Below are 21653 nucleotides of genomic sequence, written 5' to 3' on the forward strand. Positions count from 1 at the left end.
GAAATGCTTTAATTTCTAAAAATATTTTCAATCACATCTGACAGATGTTTTAAAAACATCAATAGGCCTGTTATGTTGTAACCGTGTGCTTGGTTAACATTTCTGGATTATATATATATATATATATTCTTACTGTATAATTTCAATTTACAATAATATATATATATATATATATATAATATAATGTTTATATTCTTGACTTTATAGCCTAATTTATGTATAATTAGGTTTATGTAGAGATAAACAATAGATGGTAGAGATGTGCACATTTTTCACTGAAATTTGCAAATCAGGAGAAATAAACAGTTTGTTTCTGTAAAACAAAATTGGAAAAAATAGCAAGCTTTGCAATCAATCATTAAAAAGGTAATATGCAATATCACGAAGCCCTTTATTTATTGCCATTTTTGCTAATTTCTGGAAAAAATTGGTGACTTTCAGAGCTATGGTAAATTTCACAAAATTGTGAAATTTAAGAGAAAACAAAATTTGAAGACACTTGCACATCTTTAGTACAATAGGTAGGTAATTCAGATGATAAATGTGTTTGTTTATGCTGCTTTCACATATTCTTGAGAGAGAAAGAAAGAAAGAGAGAGAGCGAGAGAGAGAGAGAGAGAGAGAGAGAGAGAGAGAGAGAGAGAGAGAGAGAGAGAGAGAGAGAGAGAGAGAACAGCTGCACTCCAAGCAAAAGAGTCAAATCGTCAGGTGCATGTTCCATATAAGACAAGTATATGCAACAGATTGCCTTCCCAGCAAGGAAAGCAAAGAAACAGCACTCAGTAGTATGTAGCAAAAAGATTGTATTCAAACACATGTGCTGTCATGTTATTTGAATACAATCTTTTTGCTACATACTACTGAGTGCTGTTTCTTTGCTTTCCCTGCTGGGAGGGCAATCTGTTGTGTGTGTGTGTGTGTGTGTGTGTGTGTGTGTGTGTGTGTGTGTGTGTGTGTGTGTGTGTGTGTGTGTGTGTGTGTGTGTGTGTGTGTGTGTGTGTGTGTGTGTGTGTGTGTGTGTGTGTGTGTGTGTATCCAAGAAAGAAAGCGTACGCCCCATAGCGTATAAAAGTGACATTTAATTTGGGAAGGGGTGAGGGGGGAAACAAGTACACTCACAAGTGTACGTTTAAAATGTGCATGTCGTGATATAATCACCACTAACAGCTGTCCCAGACGTGATGTATGGCCCTCAGCAGCCTCACATACAGTACAGTATGGCAGTCCACAGTACTGTATGTTCTAAAGTGTGAACATGTGGGGATCAATCAGCTTAATGCTTGAGGGAAAAGCAGGAATCTGCCTTAAAAATGCTCTGAGCACGGTCCGGCCTGATCGTGCGCCTGCGTGATGGCATAATGCCGTCTGATAGCAGTCCTAACGCATTTCGGCCCCGGACGGCGACAATTGAATTATTTTCACAACTATAAAGCAAATTCACGATTGAAGGAATTTATCATTGTAAACCTAAGCAAATGCCCAAAAAGGAATATCATACATAATATAATTATATTCAATTCATGGTAATATTCAACTAGTATCCTCCCACCATATTATCTACAGATTTGCATATTAAGGGGTACACATGGTTTTCATCTCATTGACTTGGGCATGCAAAGAAAAATTACAATAGAATAAAAAATAATTGTGTTTCAAAATAATTAAAGCCATTCCCAGCAGAAAGTCAGTATGTTTTTCACACGACACAGCTCCAATGTTCAGGAAATAGCTCAGGGTTTATAAGGTCATGTCAGGATTGATTTATACAACATATTTACATAAAATATGGTCTAAATATAACCTCCCTTTCATGATATTTGGTCCTATTTTTCTTTTAGATCATCCATATATTTTATTTTTTTTACATTTAATGACCAAATAGTTAATGTATTGAGATATCTCTGTTACTCCAGGAACATTCCAAATGTATCTCCTCTCCAGTTCTCACAATTCATTGTGCTACTTGGTTCTTCCTTCTCATTAGATTCTCTCTTCTGCTTCATCTTTCCTGCCACTTCATTCCTGTTAATTTCTTTCACCTCTCTTCATCGTCCTCCTGGGTCACTCACAGCATTGATACACTTGGCTTCAGTCCCTAGCTGCTGCAGTCTGACTGCACTACAAGTGCAATCACCCTTATGGTTTTGGTCTGATTTTGTATTTGTGCTCTGGCTCTGGCTTGCAGTCTGGCTTGATGGCATGGTATAGATATACCAGTAACAATACTACCCTGCGGTGTAAACAACATGTAGTCATTTCTAGTGTAGCCCCTCTTCCCCCACCCAATGGAAGATGGTGTCGCTACTATGTGTGTAGTGGTGCATAATACCTGTTGGCTTGCAGGAGAGCTTAGGTTCCGCCGATGTTGTCAGGGGAAACAGGACAGGCTTTAGGAGATAAGAGCATAGTTCTTTCTCTATACAGTAGATCAGCACCTCCATCTTCAGAAGGCTCCAGGAGAGCTGGAGGCAGTCGCTGCAAAAGAACTATCACCCACTCCCAACTCCCCTTGGCAGCAACAGTTGGACAGCAGTCTCCCTGGTGTCACCTCAGGGGACTGCCCCACCTTTTCAGTATTGTGAGGTGCGCAACAAGTTCTTTGGTGTCACCTCAAGGACCTATCCCCCCCCCCATCTTCGTTATGCATAGTGAATGGGTGTCCAGGGTCTCTGGTGTCGCCTCAGAGGCCTGTCCCCAACTGTCCTTTAGTAAGAGTCAGGTAATGGTGATGCCTTGGAGAGCTATCCCCTTCTGTCCATCATCTTTTTGATGAGTGGGTGCACAGGATCCCTGGTGTCGCCTCAGTAACCTGTCCCCAGCCTTATTCTTATAGTAAGGGTTTTTAGGTAACAACCTCCCCGGTGTAGACTCAGAGAGCTGTTCCACCCTTTTCCTTCATCATGTTGATGTTCTTTACTAAAAGCCTGTCCTGATTGATCTCAGCAGCGCCTCCAATAGTAGCCCCTCTTAACCCACCGTATGGAAGATGGTGTCGCTATCAGGTGTGTAGTGGTGCATAATTAGTTTACAAGTTTAAAGCACTTTGTGAGGAAGGGGGTACAGGTGTCATGCCCAACAGGAATAGAACCCACAACCTCTGGGTGGGTGCAGTGTGAGCTCAACCAGCTGCTGGGTACCATCACTATCGCAGCATACTTCGAGCTTCTCTCTCTCTCCCCTCACCCCCTCCTGTAACATACGTGCTTGTCACAAACTTGTACCGGACCACGGGGCTGAGGTGGGGATGTATAAGCACCGACCTTAGGCCACTGAGTCAGGTCCGGAGTGCGGATTTCATAGTCAGACATAGCCAGGTCAGGATTGGAGAAAGTAGGGTTAACGTTATCCAGGCAGGGGTCAAGGCAGGCGGCACAGGAGCAGTGGTCGAGGAAACAAGCCGAGGTCATCAACAGGAAATCTTGGATGAAGGTACTTTAGAATAGGAGGCTAGAACCTTGAGAGAGCCACTGCAGCGGAGATGCTTCAGCGAAGGTGCTGCAGTGCGTCAGGAAAAGACCAGGAGTAAACTCCACTTGGAGGAAGCAGGAACAAGAGGTGCAGACACGCCACAGGAAACGCTGGGGAAATCAGCGTAGCCACTTCAGCGCGGCGAAGGCGAAGTCTGCCATGAACAAGGAAGCAGCGCTGAGGCTACTATGCAAGAAGCCCTAGGCAGCAAGGGACTAGGCGCAGGATACAAGGCACAAGGAGGCCTAGCAGGCCAAACAGAGAGTCTGTGACAAGCACAGTTAATTGCAACTTGGATTGCAAAGTCTATGTCCAGCAACTTCCTGAGGGCGGGGCAGGAACTAAATAGCACAGAAGGCCAATCAGGCCAGAGCTGCACAGGAGGCAGCAAGAGGCAGGTGATTGCAGAAGCAGGGAATAATTTGTCTGGAACCTGCAAAGCTCCGGATGGATGGGCTCCAGCCAAACCCAGGGGCAGATTCCTGACACCTCCAGAGTACGGATTGGATTTTGGCAACATCTGTGCCGTAAATACAAAGAATGGATTCCAACTGTTTCACTCATCTCTATCGAACATGACGCATTACTATATGTTTAAAAAGGACTTCAACTGAGCTGTAGTGTGGAAAATCTGCTCCCTCCATACTGTGTCAAATTTTTATAAGGCTCAAATGATTATGTCAGGGGGAAGCATATCCAGTAAAGATTAGCTGTAAATAATAACATTTGCCCTTTTATCAGAGTTATGCACCTACAATGATCAGAGTTGTTATAAGCATTGTTGAAAACATTGTATCGGATAGGAAATAAGTTTATATGATACCTAACCCATTTTGTTTCTGTGCTTGTGGTCTAGAAATTAGGATTTCTATACATTTCTGTGAATGTTAAAGAATTGTAACCCATGAAGTAAGATTATGTTGTGACCGGGATCCCTCTCCAACCAGTTCCCTTCCTAAGGTGTAGTGTAGGAATGGTTTGTACTCAGGTAGTATTTCTTCTGGAAGACCTTGAGATGTGTCCTATAACCACCTATCTTCGGGATAGACCACCTTACCCTAGGGCCACGCAGAGGCGACTGGGACCGTGTGTTGCTCCAAAGTGAATGTAGATGGATATACGATCGACAAACCCTTAGGCCCAATGGGCTTAATGAAGGTTTTCTATAGTCTTAATTTTTATAATTCCCTATGTTATTAGTGTCTGGCTTTGTGTCTCTTATATATGGGTCCAGTGGTGAGCCCTAGGTAGCCATACCACTGTTCATATTCTCAGGTCATCCCCTGGAGGGCCACAAGTTCCCCCTGTTCTGGGTGACATAGTCTACACCCCTTCCATATACTCACATTCGCTTGCATGGCCCCTTTATCACTGCCAGCACTAACTATGCAGCAATGAGACAGCACACAATACTGCTACACTTTATAATTACCCAGATATGATCGTTACAGCAGCCGTTATATTATGATAGGATATTATTTCAATAATGGGTACCATACCTGCTCACTCTGGTTACCAAGGCCGCATGCATACACTGCGCGATAGCGCGCATGGCGCAAACAAAAAGCTGTACCTTTATAAGGCAGGCCATAGAGCAGAAGACCGTGTGAGCGATGAAGCGCGACGGCGTTAGAGCAGGCAAAATATTTTATGTAGGTCTCACGACAGCCAGGTCACGTGAATGGTGAAGCCAATGAGGGCAAACCGCTCATGTGACGCTACGCCTACGCTATCCCTCCAAGTTGCACGCTTCATTAGAATCCCATAGGCTGTGGATTCCTCAAGCAGCAGGAGCACGCAACAATATGCCATGCGCTCCGTTGCGTACACCTACTGTATCCGTGGCCATACTATTTTGTGGTGTGCTGCACCGCTGACAAGGTTTCCCATGGCATTGAAATAGTTTGTAACTCCACCCCTGTTTCACAATGTAAAAGAGGCGTCTGCAGGGGTTACGTGCACATCCCGTGACAAAGCGCGTAACCGCGAAACGGGAGTCTGAAGCATTTGCGGCTGTGAGCAGCACTTGTGTTTTGCCTCCATCTGGGCGCTCCACACCACGGAACCGGTGTTACCACGGTGCTTCATTAACTTTTCTATAGATTTCGATGTAGTGTGGCTGTGGAAGGGGAAGTCTTCTAGAAATTCCCTTCCTTCCATCTGGCACAATGGTGCAGGTTCTCCGTTTCTTACTGACCAGCTTCACTTCCTCCGTGGGCTCCTTGGTTCTCTCCCCTGGTCCCTGCCCTCACCTCTGCTTACACCTTGCAGGAGTATGAGCTCTTCGTACGTGGATGATTTGGGCAACTATCCCTCTCCCTCTAATTACGCTAAGGGACTACTTATACCACGGTACATTGGTGAAACCGTTGTAAAGTGAGTCCCATGTTAATCAGTGGCAGTGAGTGTTGTATATCTCATTCAGGCGTCGGATAACGCATTCCGGCGTTGAAAAACGGCCCATAGGGTTGCATTGTAAAGCGTTGGATATGCCACTCTTTGTAAAGTGAAACGTTGGATAGCGAGGACTACCTGTAACTGTTTATCCCTGTAGCATTTTGTGCAAGGGCTACATATGTATAACGGTCTGTCTTATTCCCGTGATTATCTGGGACAACCACTTCCAACTGACTAGCCTCGTTCTCTCTCTCACTATAATTGCAAGGTTGCATTTGCCTGTGTACTTAACTGAGCACATACTGTATATAACTTGCTCATTAAGGCTCCATTAATAGCCCTATACATTATAAGCACACTGTGGCTCTACATTATAGCATTATTCTAGCGATTGTTCAGAGGTAAAATGCCAAGTTCACCAATAGTATCACTTTGGATACACAATGGTATATGTTATCTCTGTGAATAGATACTCTATTTTAATACTAAACAGTGTGTCTGTTTGATCCCACTTGACACTCAGAAGATTAGATTGCAGAGACATGCAGTGTACTGTTAAATTCACCTACCTTGGTGTGATGGTATTCAACCACTTCGGTTACCTAACCATACACAGCAGATAGTTACCATACTTACTGAAAGTTATCCTCTTGATATCCTGCTCATCAACCATGTCACAGCTTTTAGATTTCTCTATCACCACATTAATCGGGAGAAGGAGTGGCTCAGTGAGTAAAAACACTGACTGGCACTGAGTTTGAAGCAAGGGAACCTGTTTCAATTCCCAGTGTCGGGACCTTGTGATCTTGGGTGAGTCACTTTATCTCCCTGTGCCTCGGGCACCAAAAACATAGATTGTAAGCTCCACAGGACAGGGACCTGTCTCTGTAAAGTGCTACGTAAAACTAGCAGCGCTATTCAAGAACATGTTGTTATTATTATTGCTATTGTTATTATGCATCAATAAATAGTTTTTAACTTTACCATTTGTTTTCATTGTGTTTGTCTGGGATATCACTTGTTATAAGAGTAATCACACCATTAGCTCTCATCTAACAGACTTCCTGCAATTTGTGCATATACTTCATGTTATTGTTATGTGGTAGTTTGAGTGCATGTAATTTGGGGACTTTCTGGCTCCCTACCTCCATCTGGATGATGAGATACCTGAGTTGCGCCTTTTCCTCTGTTGCTCGACTGCTAAAACTCTGACTCAGGACCTCATTCTCTCCCGTCTAGATTACTGTTACCTCCTGCTTTCTGGCCTTCCTGCCTCTCACCTGTCTCCCCTACAATCTATCCTAAATGCTGCTGCCAGAATCACTCTACTCTTTCCTAAATCTGTCTCAGCATCTCCCCTGCTGAAATCCCTCTCCTGGCTTCCTATCAAATCCCGCATCTCGTACTAAATTCTCTCCTCCTCACTTTTAAAGCTTTACACTCTTCTGCCCCTCCCTACATCTCAGCCCTAATTTCTCGCTATGCACCATCCCGACTCTTGCGTTCTGCTCCAGGATGCCTTCTCTCTTTTTATATCTAATGCCCTTTGTATCTAATGCCCTCTCTTGCCTTAAACCTTTCTCACTGACTGCCCCACACCTCTGGAATGCCCTTCCCCTCAATACCCGATTAGCACCCTCTCTATCCACCTTAAGGCCCACCTGTTTAAAGAAGCATATGAGTAGCACCGCGGCTAATGCTATACACGATACATAGAGCTTGGCCCCCTGCAGACGCATTTACCAGAACACCCTCCTACTGTCTCTGTACGTTCTTCCTAACTGCCAATTAGATTGTAAGCTCTTCGGAGCAGTGACTACTTTTCTGAAATGTTACTTTTGTGTCTGAAGCACTTATTCCCATGATTTGTTGTTTGTTTTATTTGTTATTTATATGATTGTCACGTGTATTACTGATGTGAAGCGCTATGTACATTAATGGCACAATTTAAATAAAGACATACATACATACATACATACATACATATATATTTCCTCCCCTAATGCACAGACCACACCTCCCCCATTAGTAGTGCTGGTATCCTATTCGTTTGTATTTCACTCTAACCATCCGACCCAAAATTACCTATCCCAGACCCACTTACTAATTTCTTACCAACCATAGAGCATTTGTGAAGCAAATACTGTATGTGTGAGAATTTTAAACCCCTCGATAGCATGAATGAGAGCTCCAGTATAATTTGTTGCCAGGGAGTAATGAAAGAGAAGAGATAACAAGTAGATAGCAGAGCCTGTAATTCTTCTAGCACTGTAAGGCATTAGCCATTGAATATGTCCAGAATAATTTTTTCATATACAGTAATGATCTAATCTGCATGTGCTTGTATTTTTAACCACTACTACAATGATTTAGTGCTACATGGTTAGATGCGATCAAGATCTGCCTGTGATAAAAGCAAGATCAGTCGATATCTTAGTGATGCTTCAAATTACAAAAATACCAAATCAATTCTTCATCTAATAATGGTAACATGTAGTTTCCCGTTGTTTGAATGGAAAGCATTTCACAGGAAGGCCTGTTTTTGTAGTTTAATTATTCCTTATATCTATTTCTTTTCTAAGCACTCCAGCAAGACATACATTGAATCCTAAACACCAGAGAGGTCAGAACTGGGAAATCTAACTAAAAACTTGTCACTTTGATGTTCCTCTGAAATACTTGGTGTTGCATGATTGTACTGAAGTTGCTAGTTTGCCTGAAATGTAAGCACTTTCTAAAAAAAAAATTAAAAATCATCTCTGTTGAGCTTATGTTCACGGATAATTTCTTTAAATAGAACTTTAAACATAATTAATTACATATGCAAATTTACTTAATTACTGCGTGCTCAGTATACATTATTTCTCTGTGTCATAACATATTTAGAAACATTTTTCAGATACAGTGAGCAGTTCTGTGAAGCAAATCTTATACTGCAATGAAAATTAGAATTTCATGTCCTTAGATCTGATCTGTCATAAATTAGGACAGTACAGTTCATATAGTTAACATAGTTTAAAAAAAAAAAAGTGTATACTGTCTGCCAAGGTTTTCATTAAACAACCATGCTTCACCCTTATATTATTATTATTATTTTATTGTTATTGTTGTTGTTTTCAATTTGATGTCTTCTCAACGGGGGGGATCTTTAAATGAATGGCCATGTTATCCATATTCTGAGGTTCTACAGATATATTGAGTTAAGTATTCCTGGTCAGACTCTTTCACCTTTCTGGTGAATGAATCAATGATTGTGCCATGGCTGGTGACCTTTTAGATTCTGGTAAATACAGGATTGAAGTATTTGTTGCTACTATCTCATGATCCAAAGGGTCCTGGTGTTTGATTACAAAATAATCAAAGAGAGCTGTGATAGTTCTACAGAGAGGGTAGTGGTATATTGTGGGGTGTAACAAGAGATGAGGGTGGAGATATGTGCAGGTGCAAAGGAGTGTAAAGATTGAGAATTTTGTAGTTTATACAGAGATTAATATTATTAAGCCATCAAAGATTTCAGTAGTTGGGAAGCAGATAAAGGTCTAAAAGAGCAGGAGATAATTCTAGCAGCAAATAATGCTACAACGTCATGTGGTGATGCATTGTCATGGCAATGAGACACCGTGACGTCCCATTGTCTTTGCAATGTCATGTGCCGTCGTGGTGTCAAGCTGGAGGAAGAGGGTGGTGATGGAGCACCGACCCTCTGAAATCTTCCGGCGGCGGCAAATGGAAGTGTTGAGGCGCCGAGATTTTGCTGCCCTGGGCCCCCGGCCTAGTGGACCTATTGGGAAATACGGGCCTGGTAGTGAGGAACCTTTCTTAAATCCTGTGTCAAGGGTTCTCAAGTCCAGTCCTCAAGACCCACCAACAGGTCAGGTTTTCAGGATATCCCTGCTTCAGCACAGTTGGTGCAGTGTTTGCATAAGCCACCTGTGCTGAAGCTGGGATATCCTTAAAGCCTGACCTGTTGGCGGGTCTTGAGGACTGGAGTTGAGAACCCCCTCCTGTAAGTGATTCTCAAAAGTGGCAAGTTCCTGGGAGATAGGTTGAGCCCATATCTCTCGAAGCCGCCATGGGCCTGGAGATAAATATACCAGCAGCACTTGGTTGCTCCTTCAACTTTGGCATTTCTTCTCGAGTCATGAGAAAAGAATGACAATAACTAGATGTGAGCCGGGGTTTTGGATATGCCTATCTCATTCAAAATGTCATGAAAAAAAGAACATATGCAAATGGAGGTTTATAAAAGAGTTTTCTGATTTGTTTCTTGTTTCGTACAAAGGACCATCAAAGTAAGCCTCCCTTAAAATAAAGGACTTTCTGGTAATGCAGCATACAGACAGTGAAGGCAACACCATGTTTTACATATAGAGAGGGCAGAGCTATTATGGGTCATGCTATTAAGTGGTGCAGTGATATTGGACACCTTTCATCACCAGAAGACACATTACACTTGATAACTGATAACACCTGTACCACCTCCATGTTCTACATCCAACTTTAATGGGCCTGTAAGTGTTTTCAAGCAGCTTTAAGGTGCAGTTTATCAATGCACTGCTTAGTAAACATGGGCATATTTATAAACAATAAAAAAAACAATGTATTTCAATAAAAATCATTGTTTTCAATAGAATTGTAAGAAGATTGAGCAGGGACTTATTGTACCTGTAAAGGTATATGCTGGGTACCGCTAACTAGAGTGATATTAAATTCACCATCATGGATGATTACACAACTATTGTACAAGTAGTCTGTTCCTGAAATGTGAAGTATGACAAACTAATACATAAATCCTGCGAGAAATGCATTAGCAAATAGTATAAGATTAATGATCAGGCTTTATACTTCTACTCATGTTAACAGTTAAAGATCAGCAGAACAAAGAGAAACTAATCAAAGCCGTTGAAAGGTACAAGAGAGAAATTCAACAGATTTGTTCTACATCTCCTCCTGATTCCAGCAGCAATTTCCCAGAACAATGGAAGGTTAGTAATGCTTTTTTCCCCTCATTATTACTGCTTAGTGTGTTGTGAAATGTAATTAAGTTTTAATAAATGCATAAGTGATTCAAAGCAAGAGGTGAATCTTTATAGAGAAATGTGTGCTCACAAAACTGAAAGTATGTGGCAGTAATGATGGAGGAATTTAGCAGAGGGTGTTTCTGTCTTTACCATGTTACTGTTTATGAACTGGGCAGAAAAATAATATCTATATACTATGTGGTTTCAGGGACGTTTATATATCTAGACAAAGTTGATGCAAAACTGCAGCCAAATGTATTTTTTTGTAGTGCATCCCTTTTCGCCAACTTACCCCCATTTGCTGTTTGAGCAATGTCTAGCATCATGAAGGTTCCACCCACTCGACCAGTTGAGCAATGTCAACAGGAAGAGTTATCCAACGTGTGTTGTAGTGGGATATTTCAGGTTCTGTGTCTGTGCTGCACCAGTGTTTAAGTAATTGCTAAATACTTACATATTAACATTTCTTCCACTTCATCTGTTACTTTACCATGTGCTATAACTTCAAACATAACTTCAACAATGTATGATTGTTTTTCTAGATTACTGGAAACCAATAGGATGTCCAAACAGTATATCTAATGCCATTTTTTTTGTATCAATTAACACTTTCCCATTATTCCATTACCACGATTCTTTGAGACCTATTTGCTAAGTTCATATTTTAATTTTTATTGTGTGTTAAAATTTTAGGGCTAAAAAGTAGTACAAACCTTCATAAAATGTGCATTGTATATATGAAGGCTTCATACATGTGACACGTAGTTTGTTTGAATTTGGACGCCTTGAATCTTGTTGTTATCTAATTGATACAATTTAAATTAAAACAGAATGATGTGTATTTTTATTTATAACTACTATCGATAAGTATAAATTATTTAGTGTAATATTATTTATAATAGCCATCCTGTGAAAATAATACATTCTGTTAACCTATATATTGGAACATCCACTCTGCGTCAAATAACATTTTGCTGGAAAGATAAACTAAATTCTGCGCTAAAAATATAAACAGATTTGTTAGGGTTTAGGCTGGAATTGGCGGACGATTTTGATGCACCTTCTTTATTTTTCAGCGTACAGAGACATTATTTGTTAGTACATACCATTACCATTTACATATGTATGCCTATCTTGTCCATTTATGTGTGCCAACAAACATGAAAAAAAAAATCATTTTTGATGCTGTTAGTGCAGAGGAAAAAATGTCAGCGTAGTTCATAGACGCGCAAATGGCAATATCTAGTAATATTTGCAATATCTAGTACATAGGCCTCTTTGTTTCTCGTTCTAGTTAATAGACTCCTATCAAACTAATAAGTAATGTTGTTAAACTCCAGGGTCTCCAATCTGCTTACCCTAGGTCGGTATGTGGCCTTTACACTGTTATTCTCCTCCTCTTGCTCCTCACTCTGAAATGTTAGTTCGAATGCCTTCTTCCCGTGTTCTTTTCCAAAGTACTGCACCTCCACTTTTCCTTTTTGCCAGATCCTCCTCATTCACTGAACTGTGCAGCCATGTCCCCACACAGCACTTAATCCCTCCTTTTTTTTTTTTTTTACTTTTATTACTTGTCACTGGATAACTGCTTTAGCCCGCTTTTTTGCTTGACCTCTGTGATACATTAATTACAATCTGATTTGACTCTGATTTGACTCCCAGCCAGAGAAATATCCCCAGTTATCTAGTTTTCTGACACCTCCTTGTGGATAAGCCTTCAGTCAAAATGAAACATAACGTTTCAGAGACAGAGATTCTAATTTTACTATCTGTTCCAGATTCCGTTCCCATGTTTTATCACAATTTATTACCACCCATACTACTAATGTGTTATACCGTACTTGCAGAATTTTGTATTTTTTTTTACTATGCAAGAGAGACCAGAAAAGCTAATAGCAACAAAAAAAAACAGAAGATCTCTTCACATTAAAATTCCCTAACACCCAACATTTCATCATTATTGACCTTTTTTAAATAAAATATTACAAGTACCATATGTCTATATTTTGGCAATTTTACCATAATCTGGAACTGGCTTTCTATTTTTGGAATGATGGTGACCACCTTTTAATGGTTAAAACACCCCAACTACTTACTCCCAGGTGATCTGCTAATGGCAGGGTATAAAACATACAGAGTATTCCTACATTAAAACCAAAGGACAGAAATCAAAAGGAATTCACCTGACACGGTAAAAATAAAAAATACATTAAATTAGAAGTGAAGACTTGTCTCAGGATTACCTTGGTGCGGTGGGCAAGATTATCATTCGTTGGCCAAATGATATAACAAAAGCCTCAATTTAAATGAAATATTTGAAAAAGTTAAGGATGTGAAAGGATGATTTAAGTAATAAGAAAGGGATAATAATTTGAGATGAGCACATTTTAATTTGCGAATTTTAATCCACCTCAGATTAGCTAGTTCCTTTGAGTTGTGAATTTCCATGGGTGAGTCTCATAAAGGCAAATCTGACGTTTTTTTTTCTAAAGCTGACAATCCGCCCAGTGGGTGAGAGAGACTTCTAATCTTGTTGGGTCTGATAACAGCACACTATTCCAGTCACTAGGTGCCTTAAATTTATAAATTCAATATACCCTATTTCCTCGATTCTAAGATGCACCTTTTTTCTGATTTTCACATGTCTGAAATCAGGGTGCGCCTTAGTATCGATGTATTTAAAAAAAATGTCTACAATACTAACCCACTCTTTTCACTTACCATGTTTCAGGAGAGGTCCCATGTCAGCGGAGGACGAAGCAGGTGGCGGGTGTGTGGCGGAAGTGCGGCGGGTGTGCGGCAGGAGAGATCCCAAGTCTGCAAGTGAATGAAGATAAGAAGACAGCGGGCGGGCGGTGGCGGCGGCAGCAGGAGATCATAATAGCAGGAGAGCTGAGCAGGAGCAGAGCGGCATAGGGGAATGGCTTGGGAGGTGCACACTGTAACCGGAAGTCAGACACGGTCAACTTCCAGTGTTACAGTGTGCACCTCCCAAGCCGTTCCCCAATGCCACTCTGCTCCTGCTCAGCTCTCCTGCTATTATGATCTCCTGCCGACACCGCACGGCCGCCCGCTGTCTTCTTATCTTCATTCACTTGCAGACTTGGGACCTGACCCGCTGCACTCCCACCCGCTGTCCACCTTCAAACATCTGCAGATGTGGGACCCCTCCTGCCGCCGCCAGCTTCATCCTCCACTGACATGGGACCTCTCCTGAAATATGGTAAGTGAAAAAGTAATTTTCCTGAATTGTAAGGGCCAAATCGATGGTGCGTCTTACAATCGATGGCGTCTTACCAATCAAGGAAATACAGTAGTTGGTATGGAAATCTTTTCATGAAGTGTGGGATGGGGCTCATCTAAATGTACCTTGCCTAGCTATAAGCATATTTCCCAGCCAGGTACCCCAGGTGTGCTCCTTTTTTCCAGGACAGGCAATTCTCCCTAATTTAGAGAGGTTTGAGGGGTGTATATATATATATATATATATATATATATATATATATATATACAGACAGTCCTCGGTTATCCGACACAATGCGTTACTCAAAATGGCGTTGGATAGCGAAACGTTGTAAAGCGAAACACTTTTTCCCATAGGAACACTGTTTAAATGAAAGGTTCCGTTCCTGAAGGCATTTTTAACACTAAAATACACCAAATATTTTACGTAGGCAATAAGATATGCAGCACACACATAAATTATATAGTGTATATACTGTATTATATATATAATATAACATAATTAAAAATATATTATATAGTATAATATAATATTATATAGTATAATATAATATTATATATATATATATATATATATATATACACGCTCTTACGACGCTTTGCAATGTTGTTTATGTGTATGTGTGTATATATACACACACACATAAACAACGTTGCAAAGTGTCGTTAGAGCGTTGGATAAGCCGTCTTGGCATTGTAACAATGAACATAGGTATGCATTGCATAGCGTTGGATAAGCCATTCGTTGTAAAATGAAGCGTTGTAAAACGAGGACTGCCTGTGTGTATATATATATATATATATATATGTGTGTATGTGTGTGTATATGTATGTGTGTATGTGTATATGTATATGTATATATGTATATGTATATATGTGCCCCGTTTTAGGTCAGAAAGTGCAGGAATAGTTAAAAATGATCCATTCCACAGCTTCACATTAACTCAGGCTGGTGGATGGAAAATCCAGACCACAGATTACAATGGGTCTAGTTCTCCCTCACCTGCTCTCCTAATTACAAGCACAGGTATTTAGAGCAGAGAGGTTTGCATTTCAGTCTCTCTCCTTAGAGCCTGGGGGCTGGGGGTGTCGCTGCTCCCCTGCATCCAGTTCAGGGTGGACGGCCCCTTCAAGTATCACAGTACCAGAGGATTTGACTGGACACTTGGGACCGAGTTCCTACCACGAACAGATAAGACAAACACATGTTTACTGTCGTATCTAATAGACTGTATGCTTTATCTGGTGACCCTAAATAAGAGGGCATTGTTTTAAACTGGGGAACCAGGTTAGTTGGCCCAGCAGCAGTTAGAGGCTGATTATGATGTGTAGTTAGATCCCTGAAAGGGATAGGATTTTGTTTATATAATTTGGTTTCTTGTTACTTGAAATAACAGTGTGGGAAATACTATAACACTGATATGAGTAAACCGCTGAATGTAAATATCTGAGTGCCTCTTGTCTACACATGTTAAAGCTGCAGTCCCTTACTTGGATGAAAATAAAGCAGGCAGAAGCCTGAGTTAAGCAGCATAATACTTTGCATGATCCTGTTTTTGTATAAATAACCCTAGAAGACTGTGTCAGGAAGAACCCAGACAGACGTCAGCGCTACAAAAGAGGGGCGTTTGTCACAATATATATATGTATATATGTGTGAATTGCTCGACCTGAAGAAGAGAGGATAACTCTCGAAAGCTTGACCTATGACATAAATTGTTAGTGTCACTTACTAACAATTGTCCCTTGAAGAAGCGCCGGGGAACGGCGCAAAACGATCGTCGGGTTGTTGGCCGACGCATTCACTGATGACGTTAGCCAGTTTGGAGCAGTGAGAGAGTATGCCGGGCAAGATTCATTCGCAAACAGACGCTGACAAACGGTTGTATTAACTACATTTAACATCTGGTCATTCTACCACAGTATGCACAATATATATAGTTGACTAATATAGAATATAGTGTTTTATAAGCAAAAGGGATATTAACCCCTTGTATGGCTGCTATAACCATTCATTAGATATAGGTTCAGCCTACATAATTGAAAGTGTATACTTGGTGAATGATAGCTACAATTGTATCTGTTTTGCTATTAATGATCACAGTTCAGGTCTACAATGTTGCATAATTTGTTACCTATGGTGGTACTTTGTATATATTCCAACTTTTCATAGGGAATACTGTGTGTGTACTTAACACCCAACACTTACCTGATTACTGTGGGGAGTCATTAACCTTAGACTCTCCATATTGATTTGGTCTTGCTTATATGTGGTGTGAATAAACACACAATTATTTCATGCATATACTTGCAGTTGTAGAAGAGTGCAACAAATAGGCATACTTCAGTGTTTTCTTTTTTAAATGATTTTATTAATATAAACACAAAATCCATAAAAACAATTTTTCATCTAGAAGAGTTATCATTGATTAATAAAATTGTATTATTTTTGTATTTTAACCTCCTGTTTTTTTGCATTATATTGATGCTGGGACTAAATTGTTCCTCTAATACTGTTTATGGTAATTTAGGCTGTGTGCAAATTAGTGGGAATCTTTTTTGTGATCATTCTTGGTCATTTGTACAAAATATATTCTTCCTTCCCCATGCACCGCCATGTTTTCAAATATGTTGAATATTAAGGTTGAGCTGTGATAACTACCTCCTTTGTTTATATGTTCAATAAAGTTCAGGATTAGCCTGCTATTGTACAGTAAGGGGGGTATATGACAGTATGTAGGCTGGCTTACTAGCCACTCCCCAGTGAAGGAGGGGGGTTTCTCTACTATACAATAGAGTAGGGTTAGTGTGTGTAGTAGTTCTGGGATATACTTCAGAGTGTTCAGACACAGAAGAGAGCCTCTCCCCAGAGGGAGCAGACTGAGGCCTGCCCCACGAGGGGGTAAGGTATCTACAAAGAGAGGGATAGTCATCCTGAAAGCCTCAGGATCCTCTTGAACTTTAGGCACTGTCACCTTAAGAACCACTATGAGCCTGTCCTGATGTCCTCCCCACATCGTCCTCCCTACATCATCACGGAGATCTCCTCCTGCCTCCTGTTTACCACCCAAGTATGAACCAGTAGCCACAGAATACAGTAGTAGCAACACCATCTCCCATAGCGTGGCGGAAAAGAGGATAGATAGATAGATTACTAAAAAATAATTACTATCTATCAATCTCTCTTGTAAAAAACAAAAAAGTATAAAATATTGCAAATACTATATGTACTGAGTGAGCTTATTGCACTGGATTTGCATTCATGTACATCTCTTAACAGTGCACACGTATATTATGAAGACCTGAATGCACTTAATCAATTGTATTAATATAGAAACAGTATAGTGATTAATTCAGGTTGTGGATTAGTTTGACGTTATGAATAATGTGGTACAAATGTTGTCTTTTGGACAGAGAAAATCGGCGAACAACAAAAATCTGCAACTATACTGCACTGAAAGAGAATTTCCAATTACCAACACTGGGCAATATTCACATATACAGAAGACAATAACACAACCACAATCTCCGACTTTGATCGCAAGAGATACCATGCGTAGGATTGAAGAGGAAAGTTATCACAAAGGAGATTTGGTGACTGCATTAATTCAACCCCACAGAAACCTAAACCAGCTTACTCACCGTGTTACAATGAAGAAAAAATATCAAGATCCTCAAAAGAAAACATACAACGGAGATCTCCTTGATAAACATGCAGGGAGATTTACAAGCACAGAACAGCCTTTCAAGCCGCGGTTATTAAAGAATGCAACCAAATCTTTTCTTTCAAAGTACAAGTATTACATGGCGCCCACGAAGAAAAATACTACAGATGAATCGTCACCAAAAGCTGACCAAAATGGCATTGCAAAGCTCAAAGAGATGTACAGGTACAATGAAATATTGACACATGCACAAGTAAATAGAGATGTAAGTCAAGGTCTTCAAACAAACAAAAATGTATATTACCTATTATGGGCTAAAGCTGTTAAATTCTGGGCATTATTAAAAAATCCCTGCTCTCTTATTGGATAATGCACGGAATTTTAACCAATCACTAATGGCCCGGAATTTTTGGAACCTTGCCAAGTTTTTCAGCCAATCAGCTTTCAGTTCTCATTCACAAAGAGTGAGATCAGCTCTTAGACAGGGGAGGTGATTGGACAGGAGGCACCAGCAAGGCACTAACTCCTCCCCCACCCTGCATGCAGAGAGATCCGCACAGGAGAGTGAGGGGAAAGGTTTGTGTCTGCTGTATGCTTTGTGGGTGTAAGGCTACGCTTATAGTGCGCGACGGCGATGCAACGGGTGACGTCACCCATCGCCGCTAGAGAAAATTGTAATTCGCTTTGCGGCGACGTCGCGGGCGACCAGGTCATTGATTGGTTTAGAGACTGTCACATGTGGCGATTGCTTCTGAAAAATCAAATTTGACCGGCTTCCAAATTTTGCATTGTTGTCGTCGCACCAGTCGCTCCGTCGGCAGTAATACATTTGTTTTCGGGCGACGTCGCATCGCCGGCACTATAAGTGCAGCCTTAAAGGGGCCAACAGAGTGTTTTATGGGTGTGTGTGTGTCTTCTGTTGGTGTGTGTTTTGTGGTTGCAGAGGGGGCAGCAGAGTCTGTTTTGTTGATGTGTTGGCTTTGTGTGTTTTGTGGGTGCAGCGAGGGGCTGCAGTGTGTGTTTTGTGGGTGGAGGGTGGCTGCAGTGGGTGTAGCGGGGGGTTGCTGGTGTGTGTTTTGTGGATGTAGAGGGGGAAAGCAGTCTGTTTTGTTGGTGTGTCTGCAGTGTGTTTTGTGGGTGTAGAGGGGGGCTGCAGTGTATGTGTGTGTGTGTGTGTGTGTGTGTGTGTCAGTGGGTGTAGGTGGTGGAGGAGGGCTGCAGAGTGTGTTGTGGTGTGTGTCTGCAGTTTTGTAGCTTTACAGGGGGCTGCAGTGTTTGCGTGTGTGTTTTGAGGTGTAGAGGGAGGAGGGCGGCTGCAGTGTGTTTTGTGGGTGTAGAGGAGGGGGTTGCACAGTGTGTAGGGGGGACTGCAGGGTGTGTTTGTGTATATGGAGGGGTGGGTTGCAGAGTGTGTTTGTGTGTATAGAGGGGGGGGCTGCAGTGTGTGTGTGTGTGTGTGTGTGTGTGTGTGTGTGTGTGTGTGTGTGTGTGTGTGTGTGTGTGTGTGTGTGTGTGTGTGTGTGTGTGTGTGTGTGTGTGTGTGTGTGTGTGTGTGTTTGTGTGTGTGTGTGTGTTTGTGTGTAGGGGGCTGTGTATGTACAATTTCCTTTCAATAAACTTGCAGTAAAAGCATAAGAATGTAGACAATCATGCTGATAAAAAATCAATGACTACAAAAGTGTATATTTTTTATGAAAAATTAAAAATAAGTCTACATTTCGCCTATAATAGTAATAATCCCTGAAGAACAGGGCATTACTGGCCAAAAATGCCCTGGCCGGGTTAAAGGACCTCGGCTTCGCCTCGGGCCTTCCACTCTTCCAGCCAGGGCATTATTGGCCTGTTCTTCGGGGATTATTACTTAAATACTGCTATTTATGATCAGCCTTCAGATCTCCCCACAGCACAATTCCACTATGGAAAACGAAAGTGACAACTGACCTGTATAGTAGCACCACATACTGTATCATAAGCAGTAAATTGATATTTTGAAAATAACAAACCAGACAGTATATTTGACAGTAGTGGTAATTATGATTGCTTCTTACAGTAAATGCGTGCTGTAAAGTTATGACTAATAACCCATGCAGGCTTCCACGTGAAGATTCTTTAGCACATCCTTCGAGAAGTTACTGTTAGAAGCGCTTGTTGTATTGCATTGCTGTTAAGTAAAAAATACTGTTGACTGAAAATAAACTGTTCCTTACTTCCCATTACTGTAATCCGCTAGATAAAACCAGACTATGTATCATTACATTTTATGAACAAGATAATATAATGTTAATATTAATAGTGATGTTTTTCTAATTGTATAGATATTCGGAAGACAAGAACTTGAGATTTGAAAGTACCAGTCAAGAAGCAGATCCAGTAAGGATGTTCCTTTCTTGCGTTGATATAAAAAACACTCTTATTGTGTACTCTGTGCCACAACATATTAGGTGTAATACAAAAATTAAGTTGAAATACTTGATGTTCGTATGCATAAAATGTGATAAGAAACTCTGGAACACAAAAAAACCAATACTAATTAAAAAGAATACAAGCAAAAACATGAGTGTCAAGAATAGCCCAACGCCAATAAAAAGGGCTTGTAAAAAAATACTCCAATGACTCAGTATCTTTAATTGAAAAAAAGGGACCATTCCATGTAAATGAGAAGCGGTTCATGCTACACACTACAGGCATACCCCGCTTTAAGGACACTCACTTTAAGTACACTCGCGAGTAAGGACATATCGCCCAATAGGCAAATGGCATATCACGCATGCGCCTGTCAGCACGTCCTGAACAGCAATACCAGCTCCCTACCTGTACCGAAGCTGTGCACAAGCGGAGAGACTATAGAGCCTGTTACAAATGTGTTATTTACATCAGTTATGCACGTATATGACGATTGCAGTAGAGTACATGCATCGATAAGTGGGAAAAAGGTAGTGCTTCACTTTAAGTACATTTTCGCTTTACATACATGCTTCGGTCCCATTGCGAACGTTAATGCGGGGTATCCCTGTACATTGAACCAATGATCTCCATGTTATTCCTTACATGTTTCTCGTGTAACTTCCTCAGGGGAGGGTTTGGGGGCATTTCCGGCCTCAATCTCTGGACACTTTGAAAACAAAGCTCAATAGTATTTTTTGTCATTTTTATATAACTCGCCCTGACAAAGCACTTTAGATATAAATTCAATCCTGCCACACGGATCATGTACCATTGTCTATCAGACAGGAGCAGATACACAACAACTTAAATAGGAAGCAACTCTTACATTTTAGAATTTTTGTGACCATATTTGCATATTCCCCCATAAGCAAAACCAAAGCAAAATCTGATATTTTTTTATTGCCCAAAACAGAACTAAAATACGAGACCCATTGGCCCATATCTATTGTCGAGATACTCCTGAAGTCACGTTGGAAATCCAATAGCATCCTTTTTTTTTTCTTCAACTTGAAAATGTTTACATCTGTATATATTTATTTTTTAATGGAAGTATTTTTACATACATCAATTGCAATGTGTGGCAGGACGGCCTGTAGGCGAGGTCAGACAAGAGTCCACATGTGCATTTTCAGGGTAAACCAAGTATTGAGTGTTTTTTTTTTTTGTCCACAACACAAATAAACATTTGGGCACACTGTCCCTTTAAGGCAAAACAAAACTCATAAAAATTACGCCTACTCCCCATAGTGTGGCACATTTTTTTGGGATTGGCAGTGAGCCCTGTTTCTATTAAGGACCTTAGAACTGCCCTTAACCTTTTTATATGGGACTGCCAGTGCTTAAGATAGATGACGATGTCATCCAAGTAGGCCGCGGCATATGCCCTATGGGGTCGTAACACCTTGTCCATTAA

The 21653-nt window shown here is 40.8% G+C and overlaps 1 protein-coding gene across 2 annotated transcripts in view; it reads left to right on the forward strand.

Moving 5' to 3' along the window:
- The window catches only part of LOC142491930 (spermatogenesis-associated protein 7 homolog), a 231930-nt gene that overhangs the window by 148135 nt on the left and 62142 nt on the right, over positions 1 to 21653 (forward strand). For both annotated transcript variants that reach the window (XM_075594726.1, XM_075594727.1), the window contains exons 5-7: positions 10729 to 10850; positions 17544 to 18019; positions 20110 to 20164. In XM_075594726.1, coding sequence (XP_075450841.1) covers positions 10729 to 10850; positions 17544 to 18019; positions 20110 to 20164 — 653 coding nt within the window. The remainder of the gene's footprint in view (positions 1 to 10728; positions 10851 to 17543; positions 18020 to 20109; positions 20165 to 21653) is intronic.

This window comes from Ascaphus truei, chromosome 4, assembly GCF_040206685.1.
Source record: "Ascaphus truei isolate aAscTru1 chromosome 4, aAscTru1.hap1, whole genome shotgun sequence".
Classification (NCBI taxonomy): Eukaryota; Metazoa; Chordata; class Amphibia; order Anura; family Ascaphidae; genus Ascaphus; species Ascaphus truei.